Below are 19,420 nucleotides of genomic sequence, written 5' to 3'. Positions count from 1 at the left end.
GACCCACTTTTGCTTGCTTCCATCTCTGTGACACTGCATATGCCCTGCCTTTAACCTGCAATGTCTTCCTACTCGTGACCAATACATATCCCTTAACTTCCTTCAAAACTTAGCTCAAGACTCATGGTTGAGTGCGGTAGGCCATGCCTGTAATCCCAGCACTTTGGGAGGCTGAGGCAGGTAGATCACCTGAGGTCGCGAGTTCAAGACCAGCCTGGCCAACATGGTGAAACCCCGTCTCTACCAAGAAAATACAAACATTAGCCGGGCATGGTGGCAGGCGCCTGTAGTCCCAGCCACTCAGGAGGCTGAGGCATTAGAATCACTTGAACTGCGAGGTGGAGGTTGCAGTAAGCCAAGATTGCATCTCTGCACTCCAGGCTGGGTGACAGAATGAGACTCTGTTTAAAAAAAAAGAAAAAAAAAAAGACTCACAACCTCCCCAAATCCCTGTTGATCCCTAGTCTCTCTCCCATGTGATGATCCCTTTAGTTTTTTATTCACTAAGTTTGTATAGAGCTCCTTGGCAATCTTCTGAACAGTTGATACTACATTATCATGCCTTTGCTTGTATTTGCTTTGTAATCAGTCATTTCATATATGTAGGTATGTTTTGTTCCTTAAGACCATAAATTCCTCCTGAGTCAATATTACATCACACATCTTTATAATCCTTCTCAAGTACTTAGTTCAGTGTGGTGCTCACTGTCAGCCACACAGCAGAAAGGCAGAACTCTCTTTTCGTACTCCCAAGAAAATGAAATTAGCTGGTAGTTTATTGTAGAAACAGAACAAAAGTTTTAGAGTTCTTCTGATATTAGAAAAATCAGGAATATTATTTTCTCCACTTAATTTAATGAAGAAAAAATCAAAACTGCAGCTCAGAAAACATTTCTGTGCATGACAACTGCAAGAGCTTAGCTATCTATTTAATAATACTTGTGGAAGGGCGGGGTGCCGTGGCTCACACCTGTAATCCCAGCACTTTGGGAGGCCAACGTGGGCAGATCACCTAAGGTAAGGAGTTCGCGACCAGCCTGGCCAACATGGTGAAACCCCGTTTCTACTAAAAATACAAAAATTAGCTAGGCATGGTGGCGGGTGCCTGTAATCCCAGCTACTCGGGAGGCTGAAGCTGGAGAATTTCTCGAACCCGGGAGGAGGTTGCAGTGAGCTGAGATCATGCCATTGGACTCCAGCCTGGGTGACAATTTTTTTTTCAAAAAAAAAAAAATTACTTGTGGAAGAATACACAAGATATTATGAAATAATGTGAGGTTAGGATTTTAGAGTTAGTTAAAAAAAAGGAAAAAATATTTTTGCAGCTTTCATAACTGTTTGAAAAGTTGTCTGTTTCAAGGAAAATAAAGAGTAATAAACATGAACTGTTCACTCTGGGTAAAGAATCTGCCACCCTCCAAACTCTAACAGATTGAGCTACAGATGAGATTTCCATGTGTGTGTGTTAACTGCCATTCTCCATAAAACAGAATGCCGCAGCAGTTGGAAAAGTGAATTATTTTGGTATACTTAAATAGGATAAGGCTCTGAGAGTTTACAGATTTGGCCAGTATGTATTTGACCATAGTTTTATAACTCAGACTAGCAATAAATGACCAACACATCGTTTTTTCTTTGGAAAATACATTTAATCAGAAAAAATACTTGCAACATACTGAAAATCTCTGTGTAGGAGTGTATGTCTGTGTATAAATTAACAATTTAATGTTGGATATTAATGCATTTTTAAGTGCATAGATAGGTGCTATTTGAAAAATATAGTTATTTAAACTTTACATAGAATCTCTAAGGTGGAACAATCCTGAAATTTAATTTTTAGGAAGTCTGATACAGATGATTAGGTTAAAGTGTTTATAGTCAGTTACATTTTTTTGGGTATGTGTGTCAAACGTTCCATTTGATCCTTTCTAGGCAACTGGGACATCTTTGAGAATAACTTGACTAAATAATTTATTTTCAGGGTAGGCTTGCAAAGCAAGTTAAAAAGGCAGAGAATTTAGGCCACTGAACTGTACATGACTTCAATCAGAAGTTCTTCGGGGGGATAATTAAGCAGTCATGGTATAAACTGTCTTTGTGAAACACAAGATTTATAAGCCTGGGATGCTTCAAATTTCAAAAAATAAGGATGACTCTACTACAATGGTGATCGCTTTTAAATGTTTGCTATTTCCATTTAGTTTCTGATAAGGCATAATTTACACTGTGGTGTGTGTACTCAGAAGTCAGCAAAAATTTGAGTTCAAGAAAGATTGTACTGGGGCAGGGTGCAGTGGCTCACACCTGTAATCCTAGGGCTTTGGGAGGCCAAGGCAGGAGGACTGCATGAGCCCAGGAGTTCAAGACCAGTCTGGGCAACATAGCAAGACCTCGCCCACCCCCCACCCCCACAGAAAAATAAAATTAGCTAGGTGTGGTGGTGTGCACCTATGGTCCCAACTCTCAGGAGGCTGAAGCAGGAGGATGTCTTGAGCCCAGGAGTTCGAGGCTGCAGTGAGCTATGATTGTGTCATTGTACTCCAGCCTGGGTGACAGAGCAAGACCCTATCTCTAAAAACAAAACAACAACAGACTGTATTGGGAAGTCTCTGGTCAAACTGAGTGAAACTAGGCTGACGTTGGTTTGTGCAAGCTTTGCATTGACTACAAGTGACCCAGTGGCTGACCTCACAACGTGGTATCCACTCAGCCACTTCAATTACCTGTTGCTTTGAGATGTCATGGCAATGCCCTTTCTTTGGTGTCACGTTTCTATTCAGAGCATAAATTGTACATTTTATCACTGCTAGACTCTGGTTATAAAATCTCGTGGAATGCTATCATGATACACTCTTGTTGGGAAACCTTCTCATGGTGCAGGTGTTCACAGGGACATCAGTTTGGAGATTTGAGGTGGTGCATGGCCAAACCGTCTCATTTCCCAGAGCAGCAGATAACAGTAGCTTCTCATCCCTCCTTAGGTGTACAGTTATGAGGCTACATTTATCTGTGATTGCAACACGCTGTCAGTCGGTGCACTTCTAGTTCCATTCCATTTTATAGAGTTGGTTTTTTAGACTTCAGTTTTCTCGTTTTGAAGAACTTCTTTAATTCTCGTAATTCCTGTGGCTGCAAACTCTGATCGACTCCTGGGGTCAATTTATAGCTCAGTGGAGACAGAATGTAACCATTTTGATAAAGACAGATTCTCTTGCAGAACTCAAAGGTGCTAAACATAATTCCAAAATACGGAGCTATCTGTTAAAACCGAAAATGAAGATCAAGTTAAATTCTTAAAAAGAAAACATCAATGTGTCTGCAGTCAACTTGGATCAGAGTAAATTATCTTGTAAAGTGAGATAATGGTGGTGGCAACACAAATGGTAACTTTTTGGAATCAGGGAAGATGGCAAAAGGAAAACTGGTTCGGTGTGGGTTGGGAGAGGAATGACAGTGATTGAAGGGCATGACCTGCCTGGGAGGCGCTGGATCTGGGTCATATGCACGCAGACTATCTGATACTGCCTGTCACTATATGCTGACCTTGACTGGAATCATTTACATGCCAGCTAGTGCAAGGTTAGTCCAGAGTGCTTAACTTTTTTTTTTTTTTTTTTTGGTCATGGAGTTCTTTGGGAATATGATGCACATATGCATATACACATATATTTTTGCATAGAATTTTAGGATGAGGGGTTAGGTTCCCCTTAGGGGCCCATGAACCTCCATATTAGGTATCTCTGCACTAAATGCTCAGCTCCTCTGGAATGGGGTATAAGATACTCCACCACTGCACAGGTTCCCTTCTCTACAGGGCTGACAGTGTGCATTCATGGGCCTTGTGCTACCCATTAGTGCTAGAGGGGGTTTTCCAAGCAAACTGTGGTGGAGGTTGGGGGTGACAAAAGAAGAGGGTAGAATTGGAAGAGGCAGAGGAGCAGCGGAGACTGGTGGCTCTTCTCACCTTCAGTAAATTGGCTGTCAATCCATTCCAGAGCCCCAGGATCCCCTGGGCCTTCACTATCTGCCGGAAGCAGTCCACTGCTCCTGAGAAATGGACATCTACTCCTCCGCTGTGTGGGAGGTAGGGGCTCTGAGCCTGGCAGGGAACAGAAGCTGGGATGAGGTGATTGAAACACTAGGAAATAAATGTCCTAGCAGAAGGAGCCAGAGTCTCAAGTCTACACTCTGGACGCTGGGCTCCTGGCCAAGATGATGGCAAAGAATGGCTGCTGTGGGGTTCTTCTTGTTCTATGGGCTTAGAATGGATATTAACATGCAATACAATCATGATACCCTGTCCATATATTTGTGGTTTATTTTGCCTGGATGGAAGCAGACATTAGGGACAGATTCAATTTCATACTTACATTCCCTCCCAACCTATGCCTTCTGGACATGATAAACATAATCCCATGCCCTTAGCCTTTTTAAAGTCTTCTTCTGTTTCCTTGTCTTTACTGGTCCTTCCCCTGTGGAGCTCCCAAGTGGAGGCTGTTCATTTCTCCACCTCATAGATGTGACAGGGTGGGGAGCAGAGCGATGGTTGCATTCTTCTCGCTCTCTGTTGCTGTTCCCAAACCCTTCCTCCTTCACTCTCATGACAGAAGCACTTAGCTGGGGCTGATGTCACTGAACCGTACTCCTTGGCCTGCTATTATCTACTAATCTGGCCACTCTCCCACATTCATTAAAGACCGTGACACCTGGTGGCTCACCCCCTCCTAGCCTCGCCATCATCTTAGGTAACTTTGGCATCTATAAAGATGACCTAGCCCATGACCAGTTTCTGGCCTTTGGCTTCAGTGATCCTCACCTTTATACCATTTTGGCCACCCCTTGGATATCATCACCACCTTCAGAGCCATCCTGACCGAACCCTATTATTACCAAAATGCTCCATCTCTGAAAGGAACGTTTTATCCTTTAATAATATTATTTTTTTGAAACAGAATCTCACTCTGTTGCCCAGGCTGATGTGCAGTGGCATGATCTCGGCTCACTGCAGCCTCCACCTCCCAGGTTCAAGTGATTCTCCTGTGGCAGCCTCCACCTCCCAGGTTCAAGTGATTCTCCTGTCACAGCCTCCCGAGTATCTGGGACTACAGGTGCACAACACCACACCTGGCTAATTTTTATATTTTTAGTACAGATGGAGTTTCACGATGTTGACCAGGCTGGTCTGAAACTCCCGGCCTCAAGTCATCCGCCTGCCTCGGCCTCCCAAAGTGCTAGGATTACAGGCATGAGCTACTGCATCCAGCCATCCTCTTAGAAAAATAATTTTACGATCAGATGAAATGACTTTTCAATATACCATCTACATATAAAACTGGTACTACCTGTCCACTATGAAGGGGATGTCCCCTCATACCTGGCTTTCAGAAATGGTGTTGAGTTTAGATTAAGCTATGCATGTACTTTGGTTTGTTTCTGAAACATTTAGTTGGGGCGGTATGGCATTCTGTGGCAATGAAAGCAAGACTATCAATGTGGGAGAGGAGGTGTGGTACAACACTAAGAAGAGCACAACTCTGGAGTTGAGCAGGTTCATTTCGAGTCCTAGTTTCTTCACTTACTTGGCCCTGTGACCCGAGGCAGCTTATCTAACCTTCAGAGCATTCACTGCCTTTTAATACTTGGAATAATTTACTTATTTCCTTTATTTACCTGCTCCTTCCCTGCAACTAGAATTTCAGCTACATGTAAGGAGGGATTTTTGGTCTGTTTTATTGACTTCTGTATCCTTAGTATCCTTAACACACAGAAGATATTTAATAAACATTTGAATAAATGAAATGCATTCCATTGTCGACCTCCAGGTTGCCAAATCCAGTGGCTCTTTTTGGCTATATTATTACTGGATTTTTTTTTTTTTTTTTTTTCTCTTGAGACGGAGTCTCGCTCTGTCGCCCAGGCTGGAGTGCAGTGGCCGGATCTCAGCTCACTGCAAGCTCCGCCTCCTGGGTTTACACCATTCTCCTGCCTCAGCCTCCCAAGTAGCTGGGACTACAGGCGCCTGCCACCTTGCCCGGCTAGTTTTTTGTTTTTTGTTTTTTTTTAGTAGAGACGGGGTTTCACCGTGTTAGCCAGGATGGTCTCGATCTCCTGACCTCGTGATCCGCCCGTCTCGGCCTCCCAAAGTGCTGGGATTACAGGCTTGAGCCACCGCACCTGGCCTATTACTGGATTTTTTAGGGGGCAATATTTGGCACTGATATCCAGCAACTCTTTTGGTCCTCCTCAATTTATATACCTTTTCTAGGAAATTCTACCATAGCTTTTGCTTTAAACACCTCCTACAGGCAGATGGCTCCCAAATCTTTATCTTTGGCTCTGACCTCCCACTGACCTCCAAAACCAAGCACCCAACTGCCTACTGGGCAGCTCTACCTGGATAGTACACAAGTACTCAAAACTCGACACACCTAGAACCCATTGTTGCCTTTCTCCTTGACAGTGTCAGATTTATTCTTTCTTCTGTATTTCTTATCTCAGTGATGAATGGCCCAACTGTTTAACAAGCTACCTCAAACCAGAAACCTGAGATTCCTTCATTTTGCCCACCCTTACTGCCCTATCCAAGCAACCATCAAGTCCTATCAATCTTGTCTTCTAAATAGAGCATTTCTCAAATGCAGCTCCTCCTCTCCATCCCCACTGGCACTCCCATAATTCAGGCTACCAAAATCTCATGTGGGCATTACTGCAGCAGTCTGTTACTGGCCTCTTGGACCCACTCTTGTCCTTTTCAATTATTTTCTTTTCTTTTTTCTTTTCTTTTCTTTCCTTTTCTTCTTTCCTTTCTTTTTTTTTTTGAGACAGAGTCTCGCTCTGTTTCCCAGGTTGGAGTGCAATGGTGCAATCACGGCTTACTGCAGCCTCAACCTCCTGGGCTCAGGTGATCCTCCCACCTTAGCCTCCCTGGTAGCTGGGACTACTGGCATGTGCCACCATGCCCTGCTACTTTTTGTATTTTTTGTAGAGACAGGGTTTCCCTATGTTGCCCAGGCTGGTCTCGAATTCCTGGGCTCACATGATCCTCCCACCTTGGCCTCCCAAAGTGCTAGGATTACAGGTGTAAGCCACCACACCCAGCCTCCAATTCATTCTTCTTCCTTTTTTTTTTTTTTTTTGAGACGGAGTCTCACTCTGTTGTTCAGGCTGGAGTGCAGTCACATGATCTCAGCTCACTGCAACCTCTGCCTCCTGGGTTCAAGCGATTCTCCTGCCTCAGCCTCCTGAGTAGCTGGGATTACAGGTGCATGCCATCACACCTGCCTAATTTTTGTATTTTTAGTAGAGACAGGGTTTCCCTGTGTTGGGCAGGCTGGTCTTGAACTCCTGACCTCAGGCGATCCACCTGCCTCAGCCTCCCAAAGTGCTGGGATTACAGGTGTGAGCCACCATGCCCGGCCTCATTCTTTATACTACAGCCAGAACGCATTTCTAAGATTCCAGTTCAGACCACTGACTCCTTTGCTGACTTTTTACTGCCTATAGGATAAAATCTAAGCTCCTTAGAATGACATGCAAGGCCCTTCATGACAACTTTTCCAGCATGAAAAGCATCACTCACCCCAATCATACTGACTGCACTCCTTAGCTCTTTTTTATACTCCCATTATCCCCTCTAAAGACTATTTATTTATTTGCATATTTCTTGATACTTACTATATGCCAGACACTCAGGATACATTAGTGAACCAAACAGACAAAAGTCCCTGTTCCTATAAAGCTGAAATTCTAATTGCAGGGGAAGAGTAGACAAAGAAAGAAAATAAATAAGCAAATTATGCCAAATACTAAGAGGAGGTGAGTGCTCTGGATAAAATAAAAGCAGGGGGAACACTCTGGCCTGAGTGACGGGATAGATGGAAGTGCCATGAACTGAGATGGAGGACGCTATGGGAGAAGCAGGTTGGCTTTTTGTTTTTGTTTGTTTTTTGAGGGTGGGTGAAAACATCAAGAGTTCAACTGTGCAATGCCTGTTAGCCATTCAAATGGAGACGGGGAGTTGGCCATTCAAATGGAGTTGGGGAGTCTGGAGTTCAGGGGAGAGGTCAGGGCTGGAGACATAATTAGGGAGTCATCAGTACACAGATGGTATTTAAAGCAAGGAGACCAGATGAGATCAGTTAGGGTTTGAGCCTGGGGATACTTCCACATTTAGAGGTCAAGGGAATAGTAGGCCCAGAAAAGAAGACTGAGAAGGAGCACTCAGTGAAGAAGGAAAAAGGAAAGTGTGGTGTCCAGGAAGCCGAGTGAAGGTGGTATGTCAAGGAGGAGGGAGTGGTGAGCTGCTGAGGGCCCAGTAAGATGAAGACTGAGAAGTGACCATTGGATCTAAACACATGGAGGTCACTGGTTATCATAAATAGAGAAGTTCTGGCTGGGTGCGGTGGCCCACATGTGCAATCCCAGCACTTTGGGAGGCCGTGGTGGGAGGATTGCTTGAACCCAGGAGTTCAAGACCAGCCTGGGCAACATAGTGGGACCCCTATCTCTGCACAAAATATAAAAATTAGCTGGGTGTGGTGGTGCACACCTGTAGTCCCAGTTACTTGGGGGGCTGAGGTGGGAGGGTTGCTTGAGCCTGTGAGGTTGAGGGTGCAGTGAGCCACGATTGTGCCACTGTACTCCAGCCTGGGCGACAGAGTGAGTCCCTGTCTCAAAAAATAAAAGAGAATTTTATTGGGTGGGGGAGCAAAAGTCTGACTGGAATGGATTCAAGAGAGAATGGGGCTGGGCACGGTGGCTCACGCCTGTAATTCTAGCACTTTGGGAGGCCAAGGCAAGTGGATTACCTGAGGTCAGGAGTTCGAGACCAGCCTGGCCAATATGGCGAAACCCTGTCTCTGCTAAAAATACAAAAACTAGCGGGGCATGGTGGTGGGCACCTGTAATCCCAGCTACTCAGGAGGCTGAGTCATGAGAATTGCTTGAATCTGGGAGGTGGAGGTTGCAGTGAGCCGAGATCACGCCACTGCACTCCAGCCTAGGCAACCGAATGAGACTCTGTCTCAAAAAAAAAAAAAAAAAAAAAAAAAAAAAAGAATGGGAAGAGAAAGATTGGAGACGGTGAATATAGACAACTCTTTCAAAGAGGCCTCTTTCACAATTGTACTGTAATCATGTCCAATTTACATGTCTGTTTGTCATAGTGTTCTGTGAACTCTATGAGGTCTGGGTCTTTTTAATTTCCATGTCTCTAGTGCCTTAACCAGCAGTTGATATTTGCAGAAAACAAATATCAAAATTCATTTCATTTCTCTCTTCACAAGACAGATGGTTCTATTTTACTAAGATGTAATGAAATAGTACAGAATATCACACATGTAGTCCATATTACTATTGCCACTACTGATACATAGCTGCTGACATTTATTGACTGCTTATGTGTCTGTTGCAGTTGAGGAAACTGAGGCTCAGGGACAGGTTAAGTGATTTGACCAAGGTCATACAGCAGGTAATGAACACATTTCATTGTTAGTTGTTTCCTGTCTCTTTCCCTCAGGACACTATGAGACCTGTGATGGCTAGGACCACATTTTACTTAGCTTTTCTCTCTTTCACCCTCCTTAAAAATCTGTAGAAGAATGAATTACAATCAGAGAAGCAGTGTGAAAACTCGATTTTACTGATTCAAACCAGGCTTTCTGGACTTCTTTTTTTTTTTTGAGATGGAGTCCCACTCTGTCACTCAGGCTAGAGAGTAGTGATGTGATCTCAGCTCACTGCAACCTCTGCCTCCCAGATTCAAGCAATTCTCCTGCCTCGGCCTCTCGAGTAGTTGGGACTGCAGGTGCATGCCACCACACCCAGCTAATTTTTGTACTTTTAGTAGAGGTGGGGTTTCGCCATGTTGGCCAGGCTGGCCTCAAACTCCTGACCTCAGGTGATCCTCCTGCCTCGGCCTCCCAAAGTGCTGGGATTACGGGCATGAGCCACCTCTTTGTTGCCCCTGACCATGAAAGCTGGCTTTTTCTTGCTCTCCTTCTGATTACTAGATCTCCAAGGCCTTGATTACTTTAGGCTCTGATAACGCAGAGCCCTAAACCAGAGATCCAAATCTGAAAGGGACCCTAAGATCTTCCCTTCCAATTATTCGTTTCACAAACGAAAACCTACAACCTGGAGAAGCAGAGCAACTTAACCAAAGCCCCCAGCTGGTGCGTAGCAGAGGCAGGCCTAGAGGTCAGATGCTCTGCCTACTGGGCCACTGCAATCTGCACTCCAGGATCCTGCCTCCTGGTGACTCTGTGACCTTGGCCTCTAGGCTCCAAGGCTTTGTACTACAACTTATGCCACACCTGACAGTCACCTAACTCATGCCCTTGCAGGACACCCCACCCCACTACTGTTGCTGCACAACCCTGGCAATGCCAGTCATCATCTTGTCCAAGTTAGACTTCAGCTTCTCTCATGATCCCCAACTATACGGACATTCAATACAGCATATAGTAAAAGGCCAATTCCAACTAGTGGGTATGTATAGATGGGGAGTCGGCCTAAATGAGTGAAATCTAAATTATGAAATTTTGGAAAGACACTCCATTTTATTATATATGACTGGAACTAGATTAATGAAGGGCAACCTAGTAGAGACACTTTTCAGGCCTTACTTTCATGCATGGTTGAGTGATCTGTGGAAGCCTAGGTAGAGCACGAACGTTCTGCATGTGGGTTTCAGCATCACACACACCTGGATTGGAACCCTTGTCTCTCTACTCACTAGCTATTTGATCTTAAGCAAGTTCCTTAACTTTTCTTTTCTTTTCTTTTTTTTTTTTTGGAGACAGGGTCTTACTGTCACTCAGACTGGAGTGCAGTGGCATGATCTTGGCTCACTGCAACCTCTGCCTCCTGAGTTCAAGCGATTCTCCTGCCTCAGCCTCCTGAGTAGCTGGGATTACAGGCACGCACCACCACACCTGGCTAATTTTTGTATTTTTAGTAGAGACAGGGTTTTGCCATGTTGGCCAAGCTGGTCTCGAACTCCTGACCTCAAGTGATCCACCCACTCGGCCTCCCAAGGTGCTGGGATTACAGGCGTGAGCCACCGCACCCAGTGAGTTCCTTAACTTCTCTGAGCTTCAATTTCCTTATTTCAAAAATGGGAGTGATAATACCTAGCTCTTAGAGTTGCTGTAAAAATTAAATAAGACAATGAAGAGTGCCAGCAACATTATAAGTGTCAATAATGTTAGCCATTATTAGTAATAAATAGGTACTTCAGCAGGCTTTAAAAGCAGCTTCTTTAGGTTAACAGTTTAAATATCCCTATAATTATGCTATTTATATGACTAATTTGCTTACTAAGCCCTGGGTTATTAGAATTTTAGGTTGGTGGCATGCAAATCAATGCGATTTCACAATTCTTTATTTTATTTTAATGATTGTTATATCTTTCCTCATTAATCCAGCTCAAAGGATCAATATTCTATGCTTTAAAAATATAGAATGCCTGGGCGCGGTGGCTCATGCCTATAATTCCAGCACTTTGGGAGGCTGAGGCTGGCAGATCGCTTGATCTCAAGAGTTCAAGACCAGCTTGGGCAACATGATGAAACCTCATCTCTACAAAAGAAAAAAAAATTAGCCGGGCATGGTGGCACATACCTGTAGTCCCAGCTACTCAGGAGGGAGTAGCTCCTGAGGTAGGAGGATAGACTGAGCCCAGGAGGTTGAGGCTGCAGTGAGCCAAGATTGTACCACAGCACTCCAGCCTGGGCAACAGAGCAAGACCCTGTCTGGAAAAAAAAAAAAAAAAAAAAGAATTCTCTATCAAGGTGAGGGGTGAAACTTGAGTTATGCCTTCTCTTTAAGGTGCAGTGACAAGCAAACACAGATGATTGTGAGAAACAGAATATGAAATGGACAAGCTGAATCTCCCAGCCTGGTCGTAATCCCAGCTACTTGGGAGGCTGAGGCAGGAGAATTGCTTGAACCCGGGAGGCAGAGGTTGCAGTAAGCTGAGATTGTGCCACTGCATTCCAGCCTGGGTGACAGAGTGAGACTCTGTCTCAAAAAAAAAAAAAAAAAAAAAAAAAGAGAGAATGGGAAGAGAAAGAGTGGAGATGGTACATAAATACAGACAACTCTTTCAAAGAGTTCTCTTTCACAATTGTACTGTAATCATGTCCAATTTATATGTCTGTTTTTCCTAGTGTTCTGTGAACTCTGTGAGGACTGGGTCTTTTTAATTTCCACATCTCTAGTGCCTTAACCAGCAGCTGACACATGACCGGTGCTCAATGAATGGTTTGCTGAATAAGTACATAAAATGCTCAGTATAAGAGTGGGCTGGAATTTTTAAAGCCTTTTCACATAATTTTATGCATGAGTTATAAAAATGGTGGATCAAGACTTACACAGTGTAATGTAGAATCTTTGTAGAAGACAAATATCAAAATTCATTTCATTTCTCTCTTCACAAGACACTGTAGATGGTTCTATTTTACAGTAGGCAAAATGGCTAGGGGTCTTCAAAATGGCTGGATGTCTTACTTTAAAGTGTTTCCTTTAGCATTGTTCAGACTCAACCTCCTTTCTTTACTACCCTCTCAGTAAAGAACTGTTACCAAAGGGATACTAAGCCTCCTTTTCCCTTACAAAGAATCTGCCTAATCACAAGCCTTCAAGTTCCTCCTGCTAATGTAAGACTGAAATATTGAAAAGAGGAAATTATGTTCATGCAGGAAAGTAACCTCCTTATTTTGCTACCAAATAAGATGATTGATTTATCATCTGCCAGTTTCTGGTAAGAACTGTAAAAAGCCCCGAGTCATGAGTCAAGGGAATCATTCTGTAATCTAGTGCTCCCCACAGCTAAAACAAAAAGACACTAAGTAACACGAATTACATAACAGGTCAATTATAATCAACTTGTGATAAATCAAGGCCCATCTATATCCAGTCTTAGGACCTTAACAATCTTCCAAATTTCTTGACTGAACTCTACCTGCACTGCCAAGGCACCAGTGTGTATGTGGATTGTTGCAGCAGTTTTCCTAGCAATCTTGCCTTCTCCCGCTGAGAGTCCATTCTTGTACAGTGATTAATTAATTTTTTTTTTTTTTTTTTTTGAGATGGAGTCTTGCTGTGTCACCCAGGCTGGAGTGCAGTGGCGCAATCTCAGCTCATTGCAACCTCTGTCTCCCGGGTTCAAGCGATTCTCCTGCCTCAGCCTCCCGAGTTGCTGGGATTACAGGTGTGCACCACCACGCCCGGCTAATTTTTTTGTATTTTAGTAGAGACGGGGTTTTACCATGTTGCCCAGCTGGTCTTGAACTCCTGACTTCATGTGATCCACCTGCCTCGGCCTCCCAAAGTGCTGGGATTACAGGCGTGAGGCACTGCGCCTGGCCACGTACAGTGATTTTTAAAAATCAGATCCTTTTACTCACCTGCTTAAAACGTTTTAATGACTTTACATCACTCTTAGAAAAAAATCTAAATTTCTTACTGGAGCCTACAAGCCATAGTACTAATATGGTAGTAAAGTTTAACAACTGGTTCTCTGGGGGAAAATAAAGAAAAAGGGCTGAATTGTAGCATTTACCAATTTCAACAGCGTCAGTACCCCTACTGTGGCTGATTTCAGGCTGCCAAATGTGAAGTCAACCAGCTCCCAAATTTCCTGAAATTTAACAGTCAGTTTTCCTGAGCCAGTAGGAAGTGGTTCCAGCATGCTTGTAGGCTACAAGGTCCTATATGATCTGCTCTGCCCACCTTTTTTTTTCTTTTTAAATATTTTTTAGGTTGGGTGTGGTGGCTCACACCTGTAATCCCAGCACTTTGAGAAGCCAAGGTGGGCGGATCACTTGAGGTTGGGAGTTTGAGACCAGCCTGGCCAATATAGTGAAACACCATCTCTACTAAAAACACAAAAATTAGCCAGGTGTGGTGGTGCATGCCTGTAGTCCCAGCTACTTGGGAGGCTGAGGCACGAGAATGGCTTGAACCCAGGAAGCAGAGGTTGTAGTGAGCTAAGATCGCACCATTGCACTCCAGCCTGGACGTCGCAGCAGACTCTGTCTCAAAAAAAAAAAAAATTTTTTTAGCAGAGATGTGGTGTCACTATGTTGCCCAGGCTGGAGTGGGCAACACAGGCTATTCACAGGTGCAATCCCACCTACTGATCAGCACAGGAGTTTTGATCTGCTGTTTCCAACCTGGGCTGGTTCACCCCTTCTTTGGCAACCTCGTGGTCCCCCACTCCCAAGAGGTCACCATAGTGATGCTGAACTTAATGTGGACATCTCATTAGCTTAGTGCTCTACAGTCCAGAACTCTTGGGCTCAAGTGATCCTCTTGCCTCAGCCTTCCTAGTAGCTGGGACCACAGGCGTGCACCACCATGCCCGACCCTTCCACCTTTTCAACTTTATCTTGGGTCACTCTTTTGTTACCCAAGGGTCACAAAACCCTTCAACTGCGCTGGCCTTCTTTCTGTTCTCCTCTGCTTGATGATTTCCAAATTTCTATCTGTATTTCTCCTCTGAGCGACAGGATCATGTTGTCAACTACCTACTTGACATTGCCACTCAGAAGTCTACTGAACATCTGAAACTTTTTATGTCCTAATCAGAACTCCTGATTTTGCTCCACTCCAATCTTGACTGTCCTCTAGTTTTCCTCATGTCAGCAAATGGCACTGTCATCAACCTACTTGCTCAGGCCCAAAACCTGAGTTACCTTTAAGTTTTCTCTGTCTCTCACCTTTCTCTGATCTAATCCATCACTAGCCAAGTTCCAGTGACTCTAAATTTGTTTACTTTTCTTCCGTTCCACTCTCACCCTAGTCCGAGCCACCATCATCTTTTGCCCATACTACTACAACTGTTACTAGCTGGTCTACCTGCCCTTATCCCCCATCTAGCAGTCAGAGTGATTTAATCAGTTTACTCCCTTGACTTCAACTCTTCAGTGGGTCCCCCATTATCGTCAGGATAAACTCCAGGCTGTTTAATCTGGCTTACCAGGTGCTCCATGACCTGGCCTCTGCCTACTGCTCAGTCTGATCTCTTGCTGCTACCTGCATTATAATCTGTGCGTTGGATACTTTTCAAGTCTACTCCCAGTACCTCACATCGTCTCTCTTGAGGGTCAGTTTCCTTACCCATTGTTTGATCTTCAGTGTCTGCCCTCTCCAACTCATCCTCCACATTGCAGGCAAGTACCCTTCCAAACTCATCAGATGCCACCATTGCTTTGCTCAGAAGCCTTCAACAATTCCCAATTTTCTAAAGAAAACATTTTGAGAAGACAAATTCTCCAAAGAAGTTTACTAAAGACAATTTTAACAGAATTCAAAACCCTTTACAATTTGGCCCCTACCGGTTTTCCTAGTATCATTTCCCACTGCCACCCTGTGATGATTAATTTCATATGTCAACTTGGTTAGGCCACAGTACCCAGCTATTTGGGAAAACACTAGTCTAGATGTTGCTGTAAAGGCATTTTTAAGATGAGTCTGACATTTAAATCAGTAGACTTTAAGTAAAACAAATTCCTGTCCATAATGTGAGTGGCCCTCATCCAATCAGTGAGGGCCTTAAAAGAAAAAAGACTGAAGCCCCTCAAGGAAGAGGAGATTCTGCCAGCAGACTCCCTTCAGATTTAAACTGCAACATCAACTCACCCTAGTCACCCATGCCCAAGTCTGATGCTACCTCATCCTGAAATTTTTCCTGATTCCACAATTGTGTACTGCTTGTTTTCTTCCTCTTCTTCAACTTTACCTCTCTCTCTATTTATTTTTTATTTTTTGAGACGGGGGTCTCACTGTGTTGCCCAGGCTGGAGTGCAATGGCACGATCTCAGCTCATTGCAACCTCTGCCTCCCAGGTTCAAGCAATTCTCTGCCTCAGCCTCCCGAGTAGCTGGGATTACAGACACCCGGCTAATTTTTTTTGTATTTTTAGTAGAGATGGGCATTCACCGTCTTGGCCAGGCTGGTCTCGAAATCCTGACCTCGTGATCCACCTGCCTCGGCCTCCCAAAGTGCTGGGATTACAGGCATGAGCCACTGCACCCGGCCGCAACTTTACCTCTTTTTAAAACTTTTTTTTTTTTTTTTGACGGAGTCTCACTCTGTCACTGAGGCTGGAGTGCAGTGGCACGATTTTGGCTCACTGCAACCTCTGCCTTCTAGGTTCAAGTGATTCTCCTGCCCCAGCCTCCCGAGTAGCTGGGATTACAGGTGTGTGCCACCACGCTCAGCTAATTTTTGTATTTTTAGTAGAGACGGGGTTTCACCACGTTGGCCAGGCTGGTCTCGAAATCCTGGCCTCAAGTGATATGCCCGCCTTGGCCTCCCAAAGTGCTGGCATTATAGTCATGAGCCACTGTGCCCGGCCCTCTTTTTAAAACTTTTTATTATGAAAAATCTCAACCATATATAAAAGTAGAGAGGCCAGTAAAATGAACACAAAGTTCTATCACCCAACTTCAACAATTAGCTATACGTGGCCAATCTTCTTTCATCTCTACCCCCATGAGACATCATTTCAATTCATCTGACTTACATATTATTAATTAGCATTATGTTTATCTAAACTATAATTGCTCCTTAAAAATATATGTATAATAATACTGCTATCACACCTAAAAATTTATAATTCCTTAATATCATCATATATTGAGTTCAGTTAGTATTCATATTTCCTTGGTTATTTTATAATTGTTTTCCAGCTTCTGTTTGAATTGGGGCTCTCTCTCTCCATATCCTGTGCTCCCTTAGCTTTTTTTTTTTTTTTTTTTTTTTGAGATGGAGTCTCACTCTTGTCACTCAGGCTGGAGTGCAATGGAGCGATCTCGGCTCACTATAACCTCCCCATTTCCCAGGTTCAAGTGATTCTCCTGCCTCAGCCTCCCAAGTAGCTGGGACTATAGGTCCAGCTGTTTTGTATTTTTAGTAGAGACGGGATTTCACCATGCTGGTCAGGCTGGTCTCGAATTCCTAACCTCAAGTGATCCACCTGCCTCAGCCTCCCAAAGCGCTGGGATTACAAGCATGAGCCACCACACCTGGCCTCCCTTAGCTTCTCATTTAGACCTCTGCTGTGGCACACTCTACCTTATATGAGTTATCTGTGTGTAAGTCTTTATGCTCCCTCCCAGCCAGCAAGCCAATCAGCAGGCACGGGGCCTTCCTAGTCATCCTAGCTCTTCAGGATCTTTCACTCTCCATTGTACATACCAGGCACTCATTAAATGTCAAGTCAAATTCCTGTCAATATCAGTGTTACTAGTAGCTTTTCCTTTTTTTTTTTTTTTTTTGAGACGGAGTCTCGCTCTGTCGCCCAGGCTGGATTGCAGTGGCCCGATCTCGGCTCACTGCAAGCTCCGCCTCCCGGGTTCACGCCATTCTCCTGCCTCAGCCTCCGGAGTAGCTGGGACTACAGGCGCCCGCCACCACGCCCGGCTAGTTTTTTGTATCTTTTAGTAGAGACGGGGTTTCATCGTGTTAGCCAGGATGGTCTCGATCGCCTGACCTCGTGATCCGCCCGTCTCGGCCTCCCAAAGTGCTGGGATTACAGGCTTGAGCCACCGCGCCGGGCCTACTAGTAGCTTTTCCCAAACACAGCTGTTTACTCACATAAGCTATATGGATAGTCATGAAATAAAGAAATGGCCTAGCACTGAGTGCTTTCTTTTTTTTTTTTTTTTTTGTTGGAGACAGAGTCTCACTGTCTTCTGGGCTGAAGTGCAGTGGCGCAATCTTGGCTCACTGCAACCTCCGCCTCCCAGGTTCAAGCGATTCTCTTGCCTCAGCCTCTTGAGTAGCTGGGATTAAAAGTGACTGCCATCAAGCCTGGCTAATTTTTCTATTTTTTAGTAGAGACAGGGTTTCACCATGTTGGCCAGGCTGGTCTCGGACTCCTGACCACAGGTGATCCGCCTACCTCGGCCTCCCAAAGTGCTGGGATTACAGGCATGAGCCACTGCGCCTGGCCCACTGATTGCTTTCTATATACTATCTCATTTAATCCTCACAAAAGCCTCATGAAAGAGGTAGTATTATCGTATTAGCTTGATTATATAGATGACAAAATGGAGTTGGTGAGAGGATAAACACCAGTCTCTAAAATCACAGACCATGACACAAAGCATCAACTTGAATCTGGGTCTGTTTGACTCAGAGCCAAGCTCCACTCCACTAAGCTCCACTGTCTCCTGATGCTCAGGACTGAAAATACTCTCTCAGCCCTTTACAGACTTGTTGCCACACATCATTGGTGGATGTGGCTGCCACAGCATGTACACTGAATGAGTTCTTTATGCCGAGACAGGAGCCTGTGCTGTGGTATGAATAAGTGCCTCTACAAGTGTCCTACTAATTGGGTGCCCAAAATACAAAGGCAAGTATGGGCTGCTGGTTGCTCCCAAAGGGCAAAGGAATGGCAAGGCTAGATCCCAGTACATCTAAACCCTTAGCCACATTAGGCTGACCACGGAAGCTTTTAAAAACCCTCAGTGACTGGGATCCATCCCTAGAGATCGCAATTTAACTGAACAGGGATGAGGGCCTGGACACTAGCACTTTTTACGAGTTCCCCAGCTGATTCTGATGTGCAGCCAGCGTTGAGAGCCACTGATGTGGACCTTCCATGGCACAAGGCAGCTCTGGGCTCAAACTCGAGTTCATCAACCTGCTGCTGACACTGAGGGTGCCTGGGAGACAAAGCACATGGGTCCTGAAGCCAGACTGTTTGGACTGAGTCCCCCCGCTTTGCCACTCACTAGCTCTGTGATGGTCGGCAAGTGCCTTTACCTTCTGGAGCTTCAATTTCCTCATCTGTAAAATGGGGTAAAAATAATAACACCTACCTTACAGAACTGCTGTCAAATGATTCAATACATGTAAATTGCTTAGAACTGTATTTGACATAGAGCAAGCGCTAAAGAATTAACCATCATTGTTGTTATTATTATTCAAACTTGTAGGAAAGACAAGTATGCTGAAGACCAAACCAACCCGCTAGATTGGAATGGCCATTCATCCAAACTGTATCTTACTAGTAAAGAGAAATGAAACATGTCAGGCAGCTTGTCACAAGAACCTGAACTTAAGTCCTCCTACACAAATCCAGGCAACTATCCCATAGCTGTCTAGTTCAGACCCACAGCTCCCAGGATGAGCACACTGGATTCTGCAACCTGGCATCATCTGAAACTATCAGAGCAGCCCGGCCTGACTTTGTTACTATCTGTGTAACCCTGGTCAAGTCATTTAGCTCCCTAAACTTTAGTCTTCTCACATGTCAAATGAGGAGACTGAAACACAATGACCTTGAAGACCCTTTCCAGATCCTGTAATCCATGCTGCTAGCCAGAATCCGTGCTCCTTCCTTCCTCTAGGACTTCAAACCTGCCATTTCTTCAGCCTTGCTAAGTCTGTCTTATTGATCAGA

General features: G+C 44.5%; 1 protein-coding gene across 1 annotated transcript in view; it reads right to left on the bottom strand.

The window, feature by feature from the left end:
- Positions 1-1,634: 1,634 nt before the first annotated feature.
- The window catches only part of SLC25A43 (solute carrier family 25 member 43), a 48,891-nt gene continuing 31,105 nt past the window's right edge, over positions 1,635-19,420 (bottom strand). Inside the window, exons 4-5 of the mRNA XM_025373624.1 lie at positions 3,965-4,099; positions 1,635-3,258 (exon numbers count right to left, since the gene is read on the bottom strand). Of these exons, the coding sequence (XP_025229409.1) occupies positions 3,058-3,258; positions 3,965-4,099 (336 nt within the window). The 3' untranslated portion in view covers positions 1,635-3,057. The remainder of the gene's footprint in view (positions 3,259-3,964; positions 4,100-19,420) is intronic.

The sequence above is a fragment of the Theropithecus gelada genome, chromosome X (genome assembly GCF_003255815.1).
Source record: "Theropithecus gelada isolate Dixy chromosome X, Tgel_1.0, whole genome shotgun sequence".
Lineage (NCBI taxonomy): Eukaryota > Metazoa > Chordata > Mammalia > Primates > Cercopithecidae > Theropithecus > Theropithecus gelada.
This window is presented reverse-complemented; position numbering and strand designations above follow the sequence as displayed.